The sequence below is a fragment of the Sinocyclocheilus rhinocerous genome, unplaced genomic scaffold (genome assembly GCF_001515625.1).
Source record: "Sinocyclocheilus rhinocerous isolate Xijiao unplaced genomic scaffold, SAMN03320098_v1.1 scaffold119, whole genome shotgun sequence".
Taxonomy (NCBI): domain Eukaryota; kingdom Metazoa; phylum Chordata; class Actinopteri; order Cypriniformes; family Cyprinidae; genus Sinocyclocheilus; species Sinocyclocheilus rhinocerous.
In genome coordinates, this window is record NW_015654491.1 from 469893 (window position 1) to 493281 (window position 23389).

At 37.8% G+C, this 23389-nt stretch overlaps 1 protein-coding gene and 1 long non-coding RNA gene across 2 annotated transcripts in view; one reads left to right on the forward strand and one right to left on the reverse strand.

The window, feature by feature from the left end:
• Positions 1-234: 234 nt before the first annotated feature.
• The window catches only part of LOC107717089 (muscarinic acetylcholine receptor M1-like), a 110435-nt gene continuing 87280 nt past the window's right edge, over positions 235-23389 (reverse strand). Inside the window, exon 3 of the mRNA XM_016523737.1 lies at positions 235-2743. Coding sequence (XP_016379223.1) covers positions 937-2724 — 1788 coding nt within the window. The 5' untranslated portion in view covers positions 2725-2743 and the 3' untranslated portion in view covers positions 235-936. The remainder of the gene's footprint in view (positions 2744-23389) is intronic.
• On the forward strand, positions 323-21951 carry LOC107717090 (uncharacterized). Its single transcript, XR_001637284.1, has 3 exons — positions 323-336; positions 6440-6443; positions 21832-21951. It is a non-coding gene; the product is annotated as an uncharacterized LOC107717090 (long non-coding RNA).

Here is a 23389-nt window from a genome sequence, read left to right on the forward strand (position 1 = left end):
CACATTCTATTAGTTCTACAGCTTCAGTTTCGGAACTTTCACGCTTAGTAACACATACAGCTGTTCCCTCACCACAGTGCAACAGTGAAAAGGGACCCCTTTCAAACAGTGTCGCGTTCCGAACGTTGTTTAAGCGACATTGCTGTATTTTAAAAATTCATATCATAACAAAAAGTAAACACCGGTATTCGGTATAAACCGGTATACCGCCCAGCACTAACTTGTAACAAAACAAATGTAAACAACCACGCTTTATACAAGAGCGGCTTACGGAAGTGCTGTTTATGAATAACCAAAAATCTCAACAGGAGAGAAAAACCTATAAACTGTTCAACTGTGGCTCACATGTTGCAGAAGAACACTTACACTTACAGAGACAGCAAAGATACTGAACCTCTGTGTGGCACGCTTTCACAGAAATCAGCAAATTTCACTTACAAAAAGAAATATCTTCACTGTAAACACTGATATACCTCACCTAATTAAAAAATAATACCTTAGTTTCTGTTCACTGACAAGAATGAGATATTTAATATTCAACCCAAACAATTTTCAAACAATTAATTGAGAGTATCACATCCGATCAGCTCTCTGAGGTTCAAAATATACAGTCTCCACTTCCAATGTACTTTTTATGTCACTGCTGAACTCCTAAAAGTTGGCACTGCAGATTTAGTAAAAGGCATATAAAACGTCCACAGGAAGTACTGATGGCCACTGCACTTTCTCAGTTGTGCTTCAGAATCACTGAAGCTCTTTGTACACTAAACCACAGTGTCTTAAAATCTAGTGACAATCTAGTGACCCGGGATTATAAGTGACTGAACTACACGTCCACATTGAGACTCACACATTAAAGCTTCAGTTTATAGTACAGATACTTGAGGAATTACCCCTTGCAACTTACATGTTAGCATTAGCAAATTAGCCAAGTTACTATGTGGAGTCTGTCAGTATGCTCCTGTGAAACCTCACAGCCTGTCTTTGTGGAAAGCTTGGCTTGCTTTTTTTCTGATCCCAGCGACAAAGCAGGATCATCTTGAAAGTGCTACGAAAAGTCTTGTTGCAAAGGGCATAGCACATAGGATTTACTGTACTGTTAACGTAGCATAGCCAATAGCCTAGCGCCCAAAGGTTCTCAGGTATGCAGCCGTTGCAGAAAGTGTTTACTAGCACCATGATGTTATAAGGCGTCCACGTTATAATGAAAGCGAAAAGGATGGCACTTAGAGTTTGCGCCGCTTTCTTTTCTTTTATTAGCGACATACGCTTCCGCTTGGTGATTTGCGTCCTTGCGCGAGCTGCGAAACGTTTAGCTAAAGCTGCCTCTTTGAAAGTTATGGGTGCTGAGGGAGATTTGACGGTGGTGTTGGTGCCGTCTACGTTCGGCTCCGTTGACGACTGTATAGCGGACATTGACTGAACTTTATTCATGATTCCGATAAACCGCTTGTCCCCATTGGTGATGGAGCGCGAGATGCTGTTATCCCTGCCGTCGTTCGCCACAGGGGACCGTAATGGATCTTCCTCTGTGTCCAAATCCTCACAAGAAGTGACCTGGGAGTTTACAGCTGCCCTCATGCCAGGCAGATTGAGAACGATAGAGAAGATCGCCCGCGTGGTAGACGGCGCGCTCTCATCATCGTCAGATGAGCCTGAGTGGTCGGCTGACAGTCCAGCATCGTTGTTGTTCCAGCTGTCACTGCTGCTCTGATCTGCCTCCCGGTGCGGCCCACCTTTATCCCTGCCTCCCAACTTCCACCCCCAACAGTGGAATCGCCCGCTCAGGCCGTGAACGGAGCTTTGTTTGTGGCCAGGTTGGCCCAGTTCGAAGCTGCTGCAGCTTCTAGAGTTCCCCCCAGTGGCGTGGAGGTGGAAGTGCGGTCGCTCGACACCTCCGAACCTTCCGACTGAGCCTTGTAATCCTGCAAGTTCCCGAGAACGGTTCTCTGTCTCTTTGTATATTCGCCAGTATAGAACGCTCATTATCGTCACCGGCAGGTAGAAAGCCGCCATCGCGGTGCAAAATGTAATAATAGGCTCGGAGAGAAACTGAATGTAGCATTTATCCAGTGGAACGGTTCTTTCTCCTACAAAATACTGCCAAAACAAAATGGCAGGTGCCCAAAGTATGAGCGACACAAACCATGCCAGGCCAATCATCACTCCTGCCCGCCTGGTGGTACGTTTGGCACGGTATGTCAGAGGCCTTGTGATGGAGAAATATCGGTCAAAGCTAATGACCAGCAGATTCATGACAGATGCATTGCTGGCTACGTAGTCTATTGCTAGCCAGAGGTCGCATGCCCAGTTTCCCATTGCCCACTGGCCCATGACAATGTAGGCGGTGTACAAGTTCATAGAGATGACCCCAATGATGAGATCTGCCACGGCTAAACTAAGCAGGAAGTAATTGTTAACCGTTTTGAGCTGGCGGTTGACCTTAAACGACACCATGACCAAGATGTTGCCGATAATAGTAATAAGGGAGAGCAGTCCTGTAAAGACAACGATGAGAATGACCTGCCAGAGTGAGTGACCACCCAGAGGATCATAGGATTGACCTTCAACCTCGACATTACTCCCATTGAGCTTGAAAACAGCACTGAGGTTGATGAGGCTTGTGTTCTGGAGCAGTGGCCACGGAGTGGATGCCGGGTAGATTCCCACTCCCAGGGCATTGGATGGTGAGTACAGGCCCAACTCGGTGCTGTTGGAGTCCATAGTGCAGGCCGGGCATATTCTGAGGAAAAAGAGCAAAATAATCACACACACACATTTCACAGTTATGTTACATGTTTGCAGTGAAACTACAGTAACTGCTCTCTATTTGAGTGGTTCTTAATCCTGGCCCTAGGGACCCCCTGCTCTGCACATTATCTCCAACTCCAACTTTATTTATAAAGCACCTAATAAAACAACTAAGTTGACCAAAGTGCTGTACAGTAAGTTCAATTAAAAGAATATAATAGCAAATAATAAATAACCATGAAAAAACATCAATACATACCATACAAGACAGACACAAAAGGGTAACTACAATGACAATACCTCAGCACTCATCCCTGATCAAAGGCTAATGAAAAAAAATGTTTTTAACTGCTTCTTAAATTCATTAAGAGATGATAATTGTCGCAAAGACACTGGCAAACTGTTCCAAAGCCTTGGGGCAACTAGCGCAAATGCGCGGTCACCTCTGAACTTTAATTTTGATCGAGGAACATGTAGGAGATTTTGTCCATTAGATCATAATGATCTCTTTGACTCTTGAACATAAATAAGATCGCAATATATGGAGGGGCAGGGATTTAAAAACAAAAATTAAAATATTAAAATGAATTCTATATAGTACTGGTAACCAATGCAACGATCTTAAAACAGGGGTAATGTGGTCATACTTCTGAGTACCTGTCAGTAGTCTTGCGGCTGAATTTTGAACCATTTGGAATCTGTCCAAAAGTTTTGTTTGAGTACCGTAATAAAGTGAGTTGCAATAATCTAATCGAGAAAAAAATAAAAACATGAATAAGCTTCTCCAAGTCTATACGTGCTAAGAAAGGCTTGATCTTACTAATCATTCTTAATTGGTAGAAGCTAGCTTTGACAACTTCACTTATTTGAGAGTTAAATTTTAAAGCACTGTCACAGATCACACCCACATTTTTTACTTGATGTTTCCTAAAAGGGCTTAATGTTCCCAAGTTAACTCCAGCCGTATCACTCATTTCAGAGGGACCAAATATAATGATCTCTGTTTTCGATTCATTAAGACTCAGAAAGTTAGCAGACATCCAAGACTTCACCTCATCTACAAAGGCCAACAAATGCCCCAAGGCACTGGAAGAATTTGGGTTAAAAGACCAATACAACTGAGTGTCATCAGCATAAGAATGAAACGACACACCATATTTATCCAAAATCAATCCTAACGGTAGCATATAGAGAGAAAAGAAAAAAGGTGCTAAAATAGAGCCTTGCGGGACACCACAAGAAATGGGTGCCAATGCCAATACAAACCCTCCCATGCAGACCGAAAAACTCCTATTTTGAAAATATGATTTTATCCATCTTAAGGCATTTCCACAGATACACCACAGATGTTTTAAGACGAGATATAAGTATTTGATGGTCAATCGTATCAAACGCTGCCGTCAGATCCAACAGTAAAAGTACAGTAAAATTTCCAAGATCAGTCGCAAGAAAAATATAATTAAAAACTCTCAGCAAAGCTGATTCAGTGCTGTGATGTTTTTTAAAACCTGATTGAAACACTTCACAGATCTCATTTGCATCAACAAATGACGTTGCGTGAGAAAGCTCTTCTCCATAATTTTAGCCAAGAATGAAAGTTTTGAGATTGATCTAATTAGCTAACACACTCTTATCCAGATTTGATTTCTTCAAAAGGGGTTGGACCACTGCATGTTTACAGTAGTCAGGCACGACCCCCGAAGACAAACTCTTATTAATTATAGACACTATAAAAGGGCCAACTGAATTTAAAACTTGCTTTAACAAATGGGTCGGAACAATAACTTGAGGAGAAGTTGTAGACTTTAGTCTGAGTATAATATCCTCAAGGATTAAAAGAGAAATTGTCTTAAAATCGGAGAAAGTAACACCAGATACCGATTGCTGAATGACATACGAACAATAACTAATGAATTTCTTACAGCCCTTTGAAATTTAGACAGAGAATCTCTAAGCATTTCATATGAAATTTGTAATTTATCTTTTTTCCATTTTCTACAAATCCGTCTTAAGGAATGAATATGCTCATTAAACCACGGAGTTAATTTATGCTGTGAACTTCCCTGCTTCAAAGGAGCGATAAAATCTACTGATTTGGAACAAACTTGAGTTAAAAACATGAACTGATTCCTCCACATCAAGATGAGGTGAAAAAAATATACATCTAAACCCTGCATTGATTCCAGAAAGGTTACATTAAAATCAACTTGAGTATTTGAATTAATTGGTCGCACCCAACGCTTTACAGAGCATCCTCTCTTTCGCTGATAAGGAAAAGAGACAGTAAAAAGAATGGGATTATGATCAGCTAATACAAAATCATCTATGATGATGTCACTGACTGTTAGACCAAGGGACAGAATCAAATTCAGTGTATGACCATGAGAGTGAGTAGAGCCTTTGACCATTTGCTGAAAGCCTAAAGAGTCTATAAGGTTCAAAAACTCTTTAGACAAAGAGCTTGATGGACAACTGACATGAATATTAAAATCTCCCAACACTAAAACTTTGTCATAATTCAGTACCACGTCCCCTAAAAAGGAAGACAACTCTGAAATAAAATCCTTATTTGGTCTTGGTGGCCGATAAAGAACAGCACAGAAAACAGGATTCAGCATCTGTATTTCAAAGGCTTGAAGTTCAAAGCTGGAAAAACGTTCGATAATAAGATGGGTACACATAAAAGAGTCCTTGAAGACAGGCCAAGCCCCCTCCTCTTCCAGTCTCTCGTGGTGAATTTAGGACATTAAAATTACTCGGAACAAGTTCCCCAAAAACATCCATATCACCAACGTTCAGCCAGGTTTCGGTGATAAATAAAAAGTCTAAGTTCCGAACTCTGATAAACTCGTTCAGAATAAAGGTCTTATTTTTTAAAGAACGAACGTTCAACAAGGCCAACCTGATTTCCAGTTTATGCTCCGACGATGCGTCCTGGCACCACTGCGAACCAATTGATACAGGGCGAAGATTCTGCAGGTTAACTCCATTGCAGTTCAAGTGTAGAGAACGCGGAAGACTGGACAACACAGGCCCTGCTGGCTCAACGAGTAGAATCCACCGTGGCACCGAGCTCACCCAATGCCCACACAGCACACGGCCACTTCTCCATCCCCAGCTTATCGCCTCTTGCGATCGCGGCAAACTCGGGAGTGATAGTAGGTAAGCCTTTAATTTCACTAGTTTATCACCTCGCTTTCCGCGGTGACGCTGTTTCTTCAGCAAGGGGGGCCAAGACTCGTAGACTCATTGCAACCACGTAGGGATATTAAGGTGCGATGCGGTCTCAGAGAATTGGAGATCTCCTCGTTCTTCTGTAACGTACTTCTCAAAGGAGCTTCTAATGTTTAAAAGTGTACAACAATCATAGATCAGTGCAGATGTAGAGTCGCGTATTAACCAAGTCACAAATAAGACAAACGACGTGATACAAAACAGAATGTGTAACCGAGGCAGACGGCATGCCATGTACATCGACGCCATCTTGGGGGGGGGGAGAAAGGGGGCCCCCAGGACCAGGGGCCGGTTGCATAAAAGGTTTAAACTACTCTTAAAAGTTAGTCATCTAATTTTTTTCTTTAAGACTGGTCAAAATTGTTCTAATTTGGTTACATAAAAACTTAGATTAGTCTAGGTTGAATCCAAAAAATAAGACTGATTACCCCCTGGCTAACTGCTAGTTGGTCAGACTAGTTCTTAAGACACTGTCTTAAAATAGTGACTAAGTTTATGCAACTGGCCCCAGGATTAAGAACCACTGCTCTATATAATGTAGTAGTGCTTCCTAAATAAATGAAAGATTGCTGTTGCTTTATATCTACACTAGAGGGCAATGTTGATCTATTAAATCAGATAAGTAGTAAACCTCCGTTTCTTTTTGTAAAGCTTGTAAAGATTCAAATAAGTCCCTTTTCAAATACAGCATACAGTATATCCTGTGAATAATGTTGCATCCAAATATGTGGATGTTGAATGCACCACATCATTTTGTGGGAAAGAAAAATAAATATTAATTCATTTTTTCAAATTAGCTTTTTCCTTTAATCTTAAAGAAATAATTTATTAATATAGGAACACATCTGTTAATTATTGAATATGTCGTATCATATAAAATTAAGAAATTCACATTTGTTATACATAAAAGTTCTCAAATTCTCAGCCGTTGTTGTTGTTGTTGTTGTTGTTTTCCTCATGTATAATGTTGTAAGGAACTTTTGGTAATGCTGATTATTGTTACACTAAAATTGTTTGCAAATATACATTTTATAATAAAAAAATAAAAACCTGGGAAAGATTTTAATTTTGCATTCTTAAACATTTAGTCTTGATTGCCTATTGCAATTCTCAAATTCTCATTAAATCTTTATAAAAGTCCTATAGAAAGGTGGTATTTCCTACTCTGTATTCACTCATAGATGATATTTCATACTTCTTCTATGGAACTTAAATTTCATTGTACAAAAGTGAAAATTACTCTTGTCCCAGGTGGATTGGACTTATAAATAAATCCAGCCTTTCTTGTAGAAAGTTTCCCCAGAACTGTCAAAACTTGTGAAACACAAACAACCTCCGGTATCTCATTAATGGGAGAAAAAGCTACTTGGTGCATTTTTAGTTCAAACATGAATCATTGTAATAAGAACCATTTAAAAGATATTAATGATAATGCTAAATTATATTGTGTCTAAATCAAAAGGAATACATCTCAGATTTTTTTAATATTTTGATGAAAGAGCATCTGAGGCTTACTTACGGGGAGAACACAAAACAAAAAAGGTTGGGAAACACTAGTCTAGAGCAACATTCTGAGCCAATGAACCTATAACACTACATTTAAAATAGATATTAAGATACTTATCAAAACGACCGTACTGTATACATAAATATTAACCTCAGTCTCACTCCATTAAATCTGAATACAATGTATGCTAAAACTAGTTCATATGCAAAAGCACAAGCTCTGCCTGTACTTTCAAATTTACATTTTTAAGACATTTACATTTAAAAGTACATTTTCAAAATAGCTATTACACTCCAGTTAAAAGCAGATCCGTCTGAGAGAGACTCTGAGCTAGCAGACACACGAACAGTAGGAGAAAATGTTAACATTGACAAAGATGAAAGATGGGAGAGGTGTTCCTTTACTTAGATTCTGCAAGAGGAAGTTGTTGCAGAGCTTTCCCAGAATGCCTCACACAAATGCAGTTAATCTCATTGATAGAGGCAGAGAATAGAATGTAACTGGCTCATGACCAAGGACGGCTGAACGTCTCATCTCTTCAGATGAAAATCTGGAGGGGGGGGTTGTATTTCTTACAAAGTGGCAATCTAACTTCAGAAATAAGTCAAAATGGCTGTTGACTGCTGCTCTAAAAAAGGAGGTCTGACAATCATAAAGCATCATTCAGCAGAACAAGCCTACATTACTAAATATAGTCATAAACTTTAAAGGGAAAGAGCTGATTTTGAACCGAGAACATATGTCTCTCTTTCAGAAGCTCTTTTTCATCTTGATAAGGCAGAGGGATGCGAGGGGAAGACAAAGATGAGAGTGAGAAGTAGGTGAGATGCAAGATTAGGGAACGACAACCTGATCACATAATCACACGGTATAATCATATTGTCGCTAAGATACCATATATGGGTTTGCATATTTAAAACATAGAAAAGAACAAATGGATATGACCACTGTTGGGCACACACACACACACACACACACCAACCAAAGAGTCAGAGGTAATTAGCTATTGGATTCAATCTCAGTTCTCCTACAGTGGAAACAAAGGGATAATTACTTTATAATAGGCAGACCAAGAATACATATATAGACAGTGTGTTTAAAACTGAGGAAGCAAAGCTGTCACAGAGAACCTGGTTTGTTTAAAACAAATGATACACTATACTAAAAGTCTGGAATAATTAAGATTTCTGTTTTTCAAATGTTTTTGAAAGAAGTCTCTATGGTCACCAAGGCTGCATTTATTTGATCAAAAATACAATTGTGAAATATAACAATTTAAACGAACTGCTTTGTAATTTAATATATTTTAAAATGTATTTATGTGATGGCAAAGTTACATTTTCAAATTTTCAGCAAACTTTACTCTAGTCTTCAGTGTCACATTAACCTTCTGCAATCAGTCTATTATGCTGATTTGGTGCTCAAGAAACATTTCTTCTTATTATTATCAATAATGAACAGGAAAAAAATATAAAATAATTCATTCAAAACTTTTGACTTTTGTAGTGTATTTAGGATAACTTTAAAAGAAAATAAATACAAACTGGCCAAATGTTGCTTAAATATAAGTTACTCGATACCAACTGCTTAATTCAGTACACAATTTTGTACAACAGTGTTTCTGTTTGTGTAATATTGCTTAAATAACCTCTATATACCAATGTTGAATACATGTTCTGCAAATAAACAACAAGAGACATCTCAAAAAGAGATATCAGTGTTTAACTAATTAAAAAAACAGTTTCAGTACTGATTGAGATAAGCCACAATCAACGCTGTTCTTCACACACCTGCACATCACTTCCATATTAAAATGCCAAGGATAATATCATCTACATTTAAGTGAAATAACTGTCAGAAGAATTGTGTTATTGTTATTATGTCATGCCTAAGAAACACCATTTATCAGAATGCAACATGGCAAAGGTGTAACAACTAAAAAGGACTTCCGTTCAGAAGTTTGGGGTTGGTTAAAAAAACAAAAAATGTGGATAAAATACAATTCAAATTCTGTGTAAATCAGTAAAGCTTGACTGCTTATAGCTTTAGGTGGTGCAGTTTGATTCATCTTTAAAGGAGATATCAGATATGGTACATAAAAATAGACTGAATAGTGTTTAAACACAGACTTTGAAAGTAAAGACTGAAAAACAAGTCAGCATTCAATGCAACAACTAAAACCTCAAAGAGAGTTTGATGTTAAATACAAGCTTCTTGTTCATTCATCAGAGTAAGATATCAATAGAGGAGAGGGAATCAAGCAACACAAGATAAAGTCAAAGAGAAGTCTAATTAACATTGGGCTCCAATTTGGGCCCCTGCACTCCTGTGTTCAGCTCTGTGCTTTTATCCTATTAGGGTTGTGCTATGACCTGAAACACACACACAAGCTCAGATGAAGGATAGCAAACACATTTTGTACAAAACTAGTGACACGCATAGTCGTAATTCCATTAAGTTGTGGAATTTGGGAATTGTCTTAATTTCGGCTGATCCGCAAACAGCAGCCGACGAATGGGCTGTTGTCATGGTGACCAGGGAGGATGTGGAGGGAAGCGTGAGGGGCACACGACAGCAAATGCGGTTTGATGAAGCCTTTTATGACAGAACTAGAATCAAACGAACATCTGGAGTTTACATGCATGACTTCAAACGTACTGTACATCAAACATAGTTTTTGTGTGTAAAACCACTCCTCTTCATATTTAAAGATTCATTTGCAAGTCTGATGATGCCATAAACACGCATATTCAAAAGTGAAATACGTCTGTGGAGATAACAGACTAAAAACTTCAGTGGCTGCTTTTGTTTTCATGGTCTTCTGTGGGAAAACACACTTATCAGTAAAACAGACCGGCATGTTTTGGTACCGTCCCCCCTGGCCTGGTAGTTAAGTGTGAAGAGAGTGTGTTGTAAGAGCTCTCTCTCTGTGTGTGTGTGTGTGTGTGTGTTGGGTATTTCGATGTAAGGCATGTGCTGTAAATGAGGATTTCAAAAGAATGATGGTTAAATGTCAACACGTTCTTTTCCAGAGTTTGAGGGAGATCCGTGATCACCTCACATGGCCTTTGACCTACAGAAATGTCAGTGGTGAACGCATGCAGAACCTTGATCAATATGCCTGATTAGAATTGGAATTAATCACTGGCACGGGTACAATTATAGACGAGAAGCCATAATTATCTCTCAATATCTCAATACGAAAGTCAAAGGAGATCAGTGAAGCATGAGATACTGCTCTCTAACAGATTATTTACTGATCTCTTATGATTAAAAGTGATGGCGAGGGATTCGTCCCAGAGCAGCCTCCTTCTCCTTATTTTACCTCTGCATATCATCCTCTGACATTCTACCAATATATTTTTTTAGTCCTTTTCAGTTCAGTTGAAGGCGAAGTGAGAAATATCACCAAATGCCACTAAAAATAATGAAATACAAAAAACTATTAAATAAATTAAATAAATATGAATAAAAATGTTACATAATTATTCACTTGTTTTACATGAAGATGTCAAATTAATAAGATTCTGCACTATTTCTAGATCATTCATCAAAGAAGTAGACTTGTGGCATTGTACAGATGGTCAGATGCTCTTGTTTCCACTAAGGCTCTAGCAAATTAGGATTGGAGTTCATGCAGCTTGAAGGTTGCTGTTATTAAAGCAAATTGAGAGAAAAACCAAATACTAAGACATTCTGGTATTAATGCAGATTTTTCCAATCAACTTTTAATTGTTACACTGATAATATCGTTTATAAAGCGAAAAAAAAAAGCAAAATAGAAGCTTTTTCGCTAGTGGACCCCACTGTACATTTGTTTATATTGTTTATAATGGTAATTCATTCAGTGTAAACTTTGCTAATTTACTAAATGTATTCACTATAACAAGACTGACAAGACTTGATGGTTCTTCATCTCGTCTATCTGCTTTTTGATTTCCTCTTTATCTGCTCTTCTATAGTGTTTATTACCTGTTCCTGACATTTCTAGTAGTGTTTACTAACTATGTTTGGTCAAACGTTCTGGTTGTTTGGTTATTGTGAAGCTGTAATTCTCTACTCCGTCTGTTCTCAGTTGAAACACCTCAATTGTGCCTCCAAGCTGGATCACCTGAGAGATATTTGTATACAACGTTAGAGGTAAACAGGTTTTCTGTGAAGCCAAAGCAATTTGGTGACCTTATTACTGTCTAGATGAAAATGCCAGTCAGAATGAAATCTGTTACATCAGCACTCGATATTAGACATGGGGTCCTCTGTAGGGTTAGATTGTTTCATCAGTATGATGGGCTAATTTACACCCTTTAGCTCTGCATGAACAACAACCTGACACCACAAATTTGAGTGGCTGATAAGGTGAGGGTGAGGTACTGTACGTGCTACACACCGAGGCTGCGACCGCAAGAAAAGTGATCACATAAGACTGGTAGAACAGAAAACGTGTTCCTTTATCCAGTCATCGACAGTGCATCTGTATCGACCCACCCCGCTGTAAGCAATACCTTAATCTCAGGCAAGCCAAAGAATCTATCACAGACTCTGACACGATCCACATCCCCGGAGCAGTAGCATATCCTCTCTCTGTGCGACTGGCCAGTGTTAAATTCGTCTGCTTTGAAAAGCTGGAACTGCTCCACTACAGAACGATTTGGGATTGCACGTTTTTGAAATATCTTCACGTCATCATAGAAATGTGTTTCATTCCCAAACACTGTCTAAGGCAATAAGTGTTGTTTATTAGGGAAGGGGTTTTGCATTACCATCCAGAGTCCAGAGATTTTGAATTACTTGTCAAAATGGACATTTTCATAGCTACAGAAATCATTATTTTTTATATATATATTTTTTTTTTTTAATACAGCACTTTCTGGAATATAATATAATATAATATAATATAATATAATCAGTACATACATACAGTACATACATATATATATACAATTAATTAATTAATTAAACGATACACAAAAAACTAATTATTTTTTTAAAGGGTACAATATTTATTTTAAAATAACTATCCAATCAATTTAATTAGACAGATATTCTCTGCCACAAAACAATAAAGGTTTATGACAGAATGAAATAATTCAAACACCAAATCAAAACATTTTACAATTTCAAATCAAAATTAGAATGACAACATTAAACTTGAACATAAAATTATGCTAAATACAACTAAAAGTAGTTTTACAATAATTTATATAAAAGAAAAAAATAATAAATGACATTATAAAAACAAACAAACTGATTCACTAGAATGAATCAGACTTTCCAGAGCATATGTGAAAGAGAGGACATTTTAGGAGAACACATTTACAATTATTACTACGTCAGTTCACTCACTTGAAATAGCTGTGTGTGCAGTGCAATACAATAGCATTTTTTTCAACCAATGTGTGTTGGAAAAAAGAAACATCTGAAGTACTCTTATGTTACTGATAAAAACTAGTAGCATCATTACTTACTGTTAGTTACACCCAACACTAATTCCCAGACTCTAGATATCATTCTAAGAGAAAAAACACATGCTCGTATCTATAAAAAAAGATCTGCTGCTAGAGACTTAGACCCTGTAAATAGCAGGCGCAACAGGTCTTTTTAACCTCTCGTCTCTTCTCCTTCAAGGACAGACCACATGCAGTTCAACAGCCTTTTATTGAAGCACTAAAGCTGTTCTTCTGAGTATTACCCAGCCTCCAGGAGCACCCAGAGGAATGCTTACACTAGCAGAGATAGAGATAATCATGGCCACTGAAGCACAGACATTCAAAACCAATATCTTACTGTGCATATACTGTTTTTACTAACTCTGCTGCTATGTGGCTACAATAATTAATCTGGGAGGAATTCTGTTATACTAGCTTATATTACTGTTAGCTTATGCATATAATTTGTTTGTCATAAAAAAGCCACTGCAAAACCAGTCTTTAATAATGGTAAGCTGTGGAAACATATGTCACCCTTTAAACAATTTTTAAATGGAAAAAATTGAGAACATGGACATAGACGTGCATGTTTGAGAACATGCTTGAGTGCAAATAGTGTGCATGTGCATGCTGTAAATTTCAAAGGCTCAAGGGATTTCTTTGATTCCTGTGAAGAGAATTTAGGTGGGGTATAAAACACAGCCCACCATGCAACTGCATTCATTGCCAGCACTGCCGAAAAACCGAATCTCCTCCTAGTCACAATTAGCACTTTAAAGTGCTGAAAGTGGGCTCGTCTACATATGTATTTGGAAATATGCCTAGTTATAATGCTCACCTCAGTCATCTGATGAATTATTGCTGCCAAGACCATTAGAAAAAGTATATAAACTTCACTTAGAAATGAAAATATGTTTGCCTGCTTTTCACACGTGAAAAAGAGCAATCTACATGTCATACTGTCATAAAAAGGACCCTTGTTTGCACTAAAAGAATGACCATCACTTTAAATACTCACAGCACAGCATTACATCAACTACCATTCAAAAGATCGGAATAATTATGATTTTTCAAAAAATGTTTTTGAAAGAAGTCACCAAGGCAAAACAGTAATATTGATCCTTCGGAACTCATTCTAGTATGCTAATTTAGTGCTCTATTTGTTACATGTATGCCTTGTTTTCGGTTCTCTCCGTTGTGAGCTAGGCCATGTCCACACTTACACAGGTATTTTTATAAACAGAGTTTTACCTTCTTCCGTTTTAAAAAAAATCTCCATCCACATGAAAACGCAAAAGCATGCTATGAAGCACTGTCAAGAGCATGCCAAGTCAAACAGGTGGCGAAATAATCTCAACCTTAAAGCCATGTTGGCCAATCAGAAGCCTGAAAAAGTTTCCAGTAGGTGGAGATAACAGCGCAGGCTCCGACGTCACAAGCCAAAATCTCCGGTTTCGCTGTCTACACGATAACACTGCAACCAGAGTTTTTAAGAAAATCTTCACCCTGGCAGGAGTTTTCAAAAATGTTCGGTTTCAGTGACCTGGTGCTGCGTTTGTGTGCGGACGAACGGCCAAACCGCATAGAAAAAGCTGCGGTTTTGAAAATACCCGCGTTCGTGTGGACAGGGACCTAGTTTTCCTGAGTTGCCTGATTATGTCATTCACTTCACCTGTTGTCTGTTAATCATCTCATTAGTTCCCTTTGTTTGGTTCATGCTTATAAGTCCTCAGTTCTCCCTTAGTCTTTGTCCATTCTCTGTCTATGTCAAGTTGGTTTCTGTGCATGTTCTCCTGGATTTATCTGATTAAAAGACGTTTCATTGATCTCCGTCTTCGTGCAGTTTGTATCACCAACACGTAACACTATTATTGGTACTCTTATTAATAATATATCAAATAAATGCATGCAGCCTTATCAATCTATCTATCTATCTACACATACATTTTCTTATTCTCATAGGAGACATCTGCTAAAAATATACATACAAACATAACGTCTCAGGTTACGTATGTAACCCTAGTTCCTCGAGGGAACGAGACGCTGCGTCGAAAAACGCTAGGGGAACGCCTTCTGCGACCCACGCTCTGAATCATATGTGAAATCAGTCCAATAGCTGAACGGGACGTCACGGCGGATTACATCATGACCAGGAAGCTATAAAAGCACGTGTGGCGGAGCCGGCGTCAGCTTCTAGGAATGAAGCAAGCGCCGGCAGGGACGCCGGAAGTATGGCACCGAGACGCAGCGTCTCGTTCCCTCGAGGGACTAGGGGTACATACGTAACCTGAGACGTTCCTCTTCAGGAACTCGAGCTGCGTCGAAAAACGCTAGGGGAACGAAAATACCCACGCCGCCAGACTTCCAAGTCTCTGCCTTGTGTGGAAGACTGCACAACTAGGGCGAGAGAACGGAAGAGCCGGGAGTGGCTCGCATGTCTAGCTCGTAAAACCTAACAAAGGTAAGGGGCGTGGACCAACCCGCAGCGTTGCAGATATCCTGCATAGGCACACCCGCTAAGAAATCCCCTAGCGTTTTTCGACGCAGCTCGAGTTCCTGAAGAGGAACTATCTATATTTTTAACCTATTACAATATCTGTTCTTCATAACATTAAAATAAAACTGCCGTCATAACAATCATCATCTTAAACACATTCTGACCATGCCATTCTGTAAACTTCCTCCACCATGTGTGTCTATGAATACTCTCCATATCTGTATGTTGCACAGTGATAATCAGGCCTTACATGGCAGCCTGAGGCAGGACTCCTGCACAGACCTGTCTGAGAAGAGAAGCACACTCAGTCTCCTGTGTAAACACAACAGCGGGAGAGGAATGCTCAAGCTGGGAGTAAGAGAGGGCTTACTGCAGGACAACAGCTTAGGGATGCCCATCGGTGCAGCTTAAATCAACAGCATGTTAGAGCTGAGATGAACATAGACATGTGTATGGGTCATAAATGTATTGATCTGGAAGGATGATTGTGGTCCAGTTTACACCAGATATTAACATCCATCTTGGGCAATCACAAGTGGTCAGCCTAAACGCATTGCTGTTTACACCTGGTAATAACAAGCATCTCAAACGCGTCTCCTGTGACCACTTGCAATCAGATTTTGAGGCTCCCTCTGTACTCATAACTACATTACAGTACATCACTTTTTGCATCAGTGTGTTACTTAGTTGATAAAGCACAAAAAAGTGCACAATTTCTCATATAATGTACAGTATCTAAGCACAAATAAATGAATTTTATGTTGAAGTGGAATTCTCACTTATTTTAGTTCATATGCGTGTTTTTCCAAATTTTGGTGTTTTGTCCAAAATGTGTTACTTTCTTTTAAAATATTATAATATAAGAATATTTTTAAAAACTATAATTATTTTTAGACAGCTTTTGACTGTTTTCTTGATGGATTTATTACAAACATGGTGGATTTATTACAAACGTTTTGCTTCACAAGACATTATTTGATGGACTGGAGTTGTGTGGATTACTCGTGGATTATTGTGATGTTTTATCAGCTGCTTGGACTCTCATTCTGACGGCACCCATTCACTGCAGAGGATCCATTGGTAAGCAAGTGATGTAATGCAAAATTTCTCCAAATCTATTCAGATAAAGAAACAAACTCATCTACATATTGAATGGCATAAGGGTACATTTTCAGCACAATTTTTATTTTTTGAGTGAAAATATATGAAAGAATATACGATTACAATAAAAAAAGAAAATCTAAAAAATATTTCACTGACTATAACACTCAAAAATCATGTTCATGTTATTTTCATAATCAATGTGAACTGTAAAACTATGTAATAGTAATATATACTGAATTAATGAATAAATAAATATACAAATTAATAGCAATATAGTATATTGCATGAATGAATATAAAAATAAGTAAAGATTAGTTGAGTCCTAATGAGTCTGAAAATATAAATAAAATATTTAAGTGATATTATGTTCCTGCCCATTTAAGGGTGAATGTGATCCAGTGCTTGTTTTGGTTTATATGCCTGTGTACACAATCCTGCATTCTGCATTGCATTTGTAATGATCCAACTCCATTTACTTGATGAATGAAGTAAACACATACAGCATTGTACTTGAGAGCTCGGGCAAAGGAAACCAACTCACATTTGATTCCTTGCGAAGATGTTTTATTCCCTGTGAGTTCAGTGCAATTATTTTCCACAGAAGCAAACTCATCTCCTCTGGATATGTCTCTGTATATTACATTGACTCCTGGGTTGGAGCAAAATGAATGTTCCCTTTTCCCTTTCATCCGACCATAACCCTGCAGCCAAAATTGCATTAAATATTCCTTTTATATCTTCACCTTCGGAGGGCAGTCCCTTGTAATTGCTTGGCTGCACTGTATGCCAATAAATAACTAATAAAAAAAAACACACACACACACACACATAAACTCTGATTTCTGGTCATGCTGGAACAGATCCTGGGAGAAATGCATTCTGTATTCATTACAATGACACCGTGAGGACATGCCTAGAATTTAGTATGCTCGAAAAACATAATCTGGGAAAAACAGTTCAGTTTTTTCCTGCAGCGTACAAAATGTATCTACAAGTGATGTGTACACTGCAGAGAGTGTACAGTATATTGGCAAACAAGATGCCTGAGGCGGCCATAAATGTTTAAGAGCTTTTTAAATTTAGAAACAGCAAAGTGAATAGTTGTATTCTGAATACTTCAGTCAGATGAGGGGTCTTATCAGGGACAGATCCATACCTGGCTGTTTCATTACTCACAGCTGCACACATGAATGTCTCGGCAAAAATGAAAAGAGAATGAATAAAAAGGCAGTATGTACACACTACTGATAATTAATATCGTCCTGCAAAGCTGCCTACCACTAGAATGTGTAGAATTTCCTGTAAGTGTGGATGCTAGAGGAGGCAAGCGTGGCGATAGATTAGTTGTGCTCAGGGGCGGACTGGCCATCTGGACGTTCTGGAGAAGTCCAGAACGGCCGTCGGCCTGTGGCTGGGTCATCATCAAAGAAAAAGTGTCAGATTAAGTGACGTTGACGGCCGACAAAAGGGGGTGCTAATGCAATCTATTTTTGCTTATAAGAAACATAAACTGATGTGAAGAAGAGTGGGCTCGTGATGGCAAGCAAAAGACGTGAAGATAAAGGCGGTTGGGAGAAGCTAAAAGGAAAAAAATTGAAGAGTTACATCAGGTTACCTTTGCCTGACTCTCTCACTATACACAGCATGTAGCCTATAGCACTATATCCGAGCGTCCACTGCTATTTATCACTCTGCATTGTCTGGCATGAATATTCAATTCGTTCATAACGAGACAGCAGCGATTCTACAACGGGTTACATTTGAGAGTTATTGGGTTAGAAAATAGAGTAAATGAAGTAGCCTATAAGGTGATTAGTCTGATTAACATGACACACACACTCACACACACTGAGAGATATGAATACTCAAATTGAAGAATTCTGTTGTTTCAGGTTTCTAGATTCTAGGTTTATGTTTATCATTGTCATATACATTTTGCATTCTGCTCTTTTTATGTAGATTTTAGTTCATACAATAATACATTTATTTAAATCCTCTGTTGAAAAAAAAATAGAAAGCATCACAATTTGTAATGGTTTTAATGGTTATAACAAAAATTGTATTGGTTTTAATGAAAACTGTAATGGCGCCTGTTGGTCTCTACTGGTAATTGGTCACCTTCTATTCATGGCTTTTGTTAAAGCCACTAAATCCTAATGTAATATGGCCCAAAACACAATACAGGAAACCATTATTTAATGGTTTTAATGGTTAAAAGTTGATGGTTTGTAATGTTTGTAATGGTATTTGTAGTGGAAATCATTCGAATGTCTGTGATGGTTTCTATTGTTTTTGTCAGCAGGGTCACCATGGGTTTTTTTAATGGTATTTGCCATAAATGCGATAGGATGTCTGTAATATTGTGAGATAGTAGTTTGTAGTTGTTTGTTTGTAGTTGTGGTGGGCCTATTTGGGAGAAACTCCAGGGCTGTTTTTTACTCCCAGTCCGTCCCTGGTTGTGCTGGTGTATTAATGGTAGGCGCTTAGTGGCTTGGTGGGGTGTCATAAGCAAGGTCAGCATAATATATAGATTACTTAAACATGAACATGAACATACTGTTTCAGCCAAAGAAAAACTATTTCTTTTTCTTGAAACAAAAACTGATCATTACTCTATTAATGAATGTGATGTAATGCTAAATATCTGCAAATCTGTTACAATGAAGAAACAAACTTTTCTACAGGATGGCCTGAGGTTGAATACATTTTCAGCAAATTCTCATTTTTGGGTGAACTATTCCTTTGAGTACTATTTTAGTGAAATCACATTCAGTCGAGTGCTGGTATTTGCGGTAACAGTTATAAAGTTCCATTATATTTGGTCATTTTGTTTGACTTGTAAATGTCACCTTACAGAAGTAACATGGTTTGTGAACGACAATTCATGTTGACTTTAAGTGATTATGATTATTAATAAAATTAAGATGTTCAATGTGTGACAGAAACCTAATGTTATACGGTAGAAATGTGTTGCCACTGGGCTTCCTAATAAATGTCTAACAGCTTACATGTGGCCTATAATGGATAAAAGTCTATAATTTCTCACAGTGCATTTATAGAGAGGTCGTCACATCACTTTACTCTTGGCATTCCCACTCGACCACACATCAGGAGGCTGATCGCTGCTTATTTGCATAAAGTCTGCTCAACTTTTTCCACATTGCCAACAGTCGCTGTCACTCATGTCATCTCACATCACCAGCTCGCTTCGAAAATGAATTCATTCCAGTCGCTTTGTCACTTCTGTCACTTTTGAGATCATTTCCCTGTTTATAATTTCCAAATGGTTCATCTCATTAACAGCCACTGAAGAGGTTGCGAAAAAAAACACAACAACAGCAGTTTCTGGCACTACAATGACAATGTAGCTGTTTCAAATGGAGAAAAATTCAGATCTGGACTCAGGATTGGCTTAACCAAATTTATGTTTCAGATTTTATTAAAAGTGAAGTATGCAATATCTTTGAAGCCAAATATTTTCTTCTATTCCAGTATAATAGGCAGAGACATAAGTACTCCATTCCTAGGCTGATTTCCCAGATACCTGTAAACACTGTAGCTCAGTGGTGCCTTCAAAACATTGCTGTTTGTTTTAGGATCCAGGCCAGACTGACACAGCAACACTGTCCCAACCAATGGCACAACATTAAGGTGGAGCTAGCAGTTCGTCTGGCCAATGGGAAATGATGGGTGTGTTCCTGTTTAAAAACAATACTTATTTTTGCAACTCTGTATGGAGCATAAACTACACCCTTCACCTTTAAATTTGGCTGTGGAACTACAAGTGTAATCTTTAAGAATGATGAATGTCTACTCTATGCATCATTTCAGCACAGTTAGATGCTAAGAGAAGTACACATATTATAGTGAACACAGAGCAGAAGTCAACCGCTGACAGCCACTCAAAACCAAGTGTGTCACTACAATAACACACAGTACATCACACTCTTTGCTGCATATTTTTTTGTTCCAGAAAGGCATTCAGGTGCACTTAAAATATCTGGTGACTATATCAAGTAAATATGAAAACACCAAACTCAAAAGAGCACTAATGTAGCTGTGTTGGGGAATAAATAACCAAAGTACTAAGAGCAGCTCAGTTTTTATAGTAGTTATATAAGTAGTTAATACTAGCTCCATAAAACACTACATTGCTATATTTTCTGTCATATTTTATTGCCCCCAGCAATAGTTGTGTTAAAAAAAAAACATGTTTTGTTATAAGAATATAATAAAACATGCTTGCCTAAAATGTTCTCCGTCTTTCATTGGGAAGCATCTCCATCTCTAGCATTGGGATGTCAGATTGATTTAAGTGAATCTGTTCATTTGCATGGTTCATGTAAAAAAATGATTAATTGAAGTCCATGTACAGTTCTGTAGCAAAATATTTAGTTAAATGCTGTCATTTCAAAGTAACTTCCCAAGCATTGATGTAGCACAATGCTATGCTTACATTACATAACAGAGAACGAGAGCCAGAGAAAAATAAAGGAAGCATTCCTATTACTGAGGACATGCACACCACAGTTTCCCCTCAAGTGTGAATCAATTCAATTTTAAATTATATACAAATGTAGCGTCTGGACCAATCAGACACACAATATATATTTTGTTAGTATTTAATGTGGACTGTGAGAGGTACAGAGCTCTGATCCCAAACCAGCAATAATAATTCCTTGTCTCTGAAGTGTTCCCCTGAGATACCTTAAATCTACAAACCTGAGCGAATAAACTCTCGGCTACTTAAAATGTGTGTTTTTTTTAATGCTAACTCTTCCCTGTGGAGAGCATTATCTTAAGGCTATTATGTATTTCTCTCACTACTGTAATGTGATGATAACTAGCAGGAGCTTCCACGGGGAGATGTCCGAGTTATCTTGAGTGCCTGACAGGGAGCTGATAGTGTTATATGACTTTGGTTTGTGGTCCTGAATTCCCAACACATTCCCAACAAAATAAAATACCTCACACCAGGTTTTTAAGCTGCAGCCATGGCTTATAAGGATAAAACATATGGCGTATGCTGCTGCGTTCTGATGGCTGTCTACAACAATATATGGGTGGTCTATCAATAAAGGAAAAGGCATCAAAGAAAACTAGGAAACCCATGAGGACCTGGACAGGTATGATATTGCCTCGCTGAACTGTAGCATACAATAAATGGGTTTCATGCAAAAGACGACAATCATTGACTGACAACCATAAAATATGGACTATCTGGATCATAAAGTCATCAACCTACCAGTAAGACTAATAACCTCTTGTCAAACAGCAAATGCTGGAAATTTATCTCAGGAAATGTTTAGTAGCACTTAACCCTCTGAGGTCGACTAACGCGGATACGCGTTTTGTGGCATCTTCTCCTGATAACACCGAAAAGAACTTAAATGACACTTTCAGTTTTGATCTTACAGATAAGAGCAATACATCAATCGAATCTAGGGCCCAAAACACCCTCGGACCCCAGAGGGTTAAGAAAAATCTTTGAAATGCTTTGAAAAGAAAATGCACAGTCAAATGGGACTGATCTGGTGTCATACATTAAATGATTCAGAAGGGACCACTTCATATTTACATTGAGTATTTAACACAAATTATTAGGCAAAGCATTTCAGTGTCAAATATTCTGATCATAATTATGGCCTTTTTCTGAAATGATTTCTGAAGGGCCAGGTGACACTGAAGACTGGAGTAATGACTGCTTAAAATTCAGTTTGCCATCACAGAAATAAATTACATTTTAAATATATTTTAAAAACAGATATTTTAAACTGTAATAATATTTCACAGCATTATTGTTTTTACTCTATTTTTGATTAAATAAATTCTGCCTTGGTGAGCATATAAGAGACCCTCCAAAAACATAAAAAAAATCTTACACAGGCCAAACGTTTGGACAGCAGTGTTAGTTTATCAAGAAATGATTCTCTGTTCAACATGTTCAGAAGTCAAAATCTCCTTCCTTTTTTTTTATAATGTGCCAAATACTTATTATTCAAATGTTACTTATTAAATCAATAATTCACTTCAATTAATGAATAAATTGAAATGTTGGGATGGTTACAAAATGATTTTCAGCTCCATTTATCAAACTGTCTCCACAGTCAGTCAAAAAGTCATACAGTCTTGACAAAATAATCATATTTGGCATATCACACATGTATTAAATGTAGTATCCATTTTTTCTGGTGTTCCTAGCCACTAAAATGACCTACTCAAAATGAGAGAAATTATCTAAAAATCTCAAAGAATTAAACTTGTTTGATGTAACTGACATGTCATGGTTGTGACAAAAAAAATAAGCATATTTATTTAAAACTGTTAAAAACCCTGAACAAGGCCTGTGTGGTGCAGATAAATTAAGGAAGACGAAGAAGAAAGACTGACTTTGACTTTTTAAATGTTTTCATTAATATCTGACAGAAAAAAATGCCTAACAGACACCTGAGGAAAAAAAACATTCTTGTGAACATAATTAATTTCAAAGTGAAAATAAATTTTTTAAATCTAATAGCAGGTAAAAGTCGTGGGACATGTTTTGTTCCACATGTCTCATGAACTGCAGTAGTGATGGAGATGTTTAATAACGACAGTATTTAAAGTAAAGTAGCAAAGTAAAGCAGGAAGGGCATGTCGTGGCACAATGTAAAAAATAACCAGGAATAAAAAAAAAAATACAATAACAATTGGAAGCTAGAAATCATTCCGGTGGAATTATGTTCCACCTCCTCAACCGACTGCACTCCTCAATCTGCACGTCGGCCTGACAAATTACTCTCTCACCAGCTCTATTCTGATTACGGCCTGATTACAGTCTGATGAGAAATACACAACTGCCAAATACAATAACAGGGTGCAGACATATGC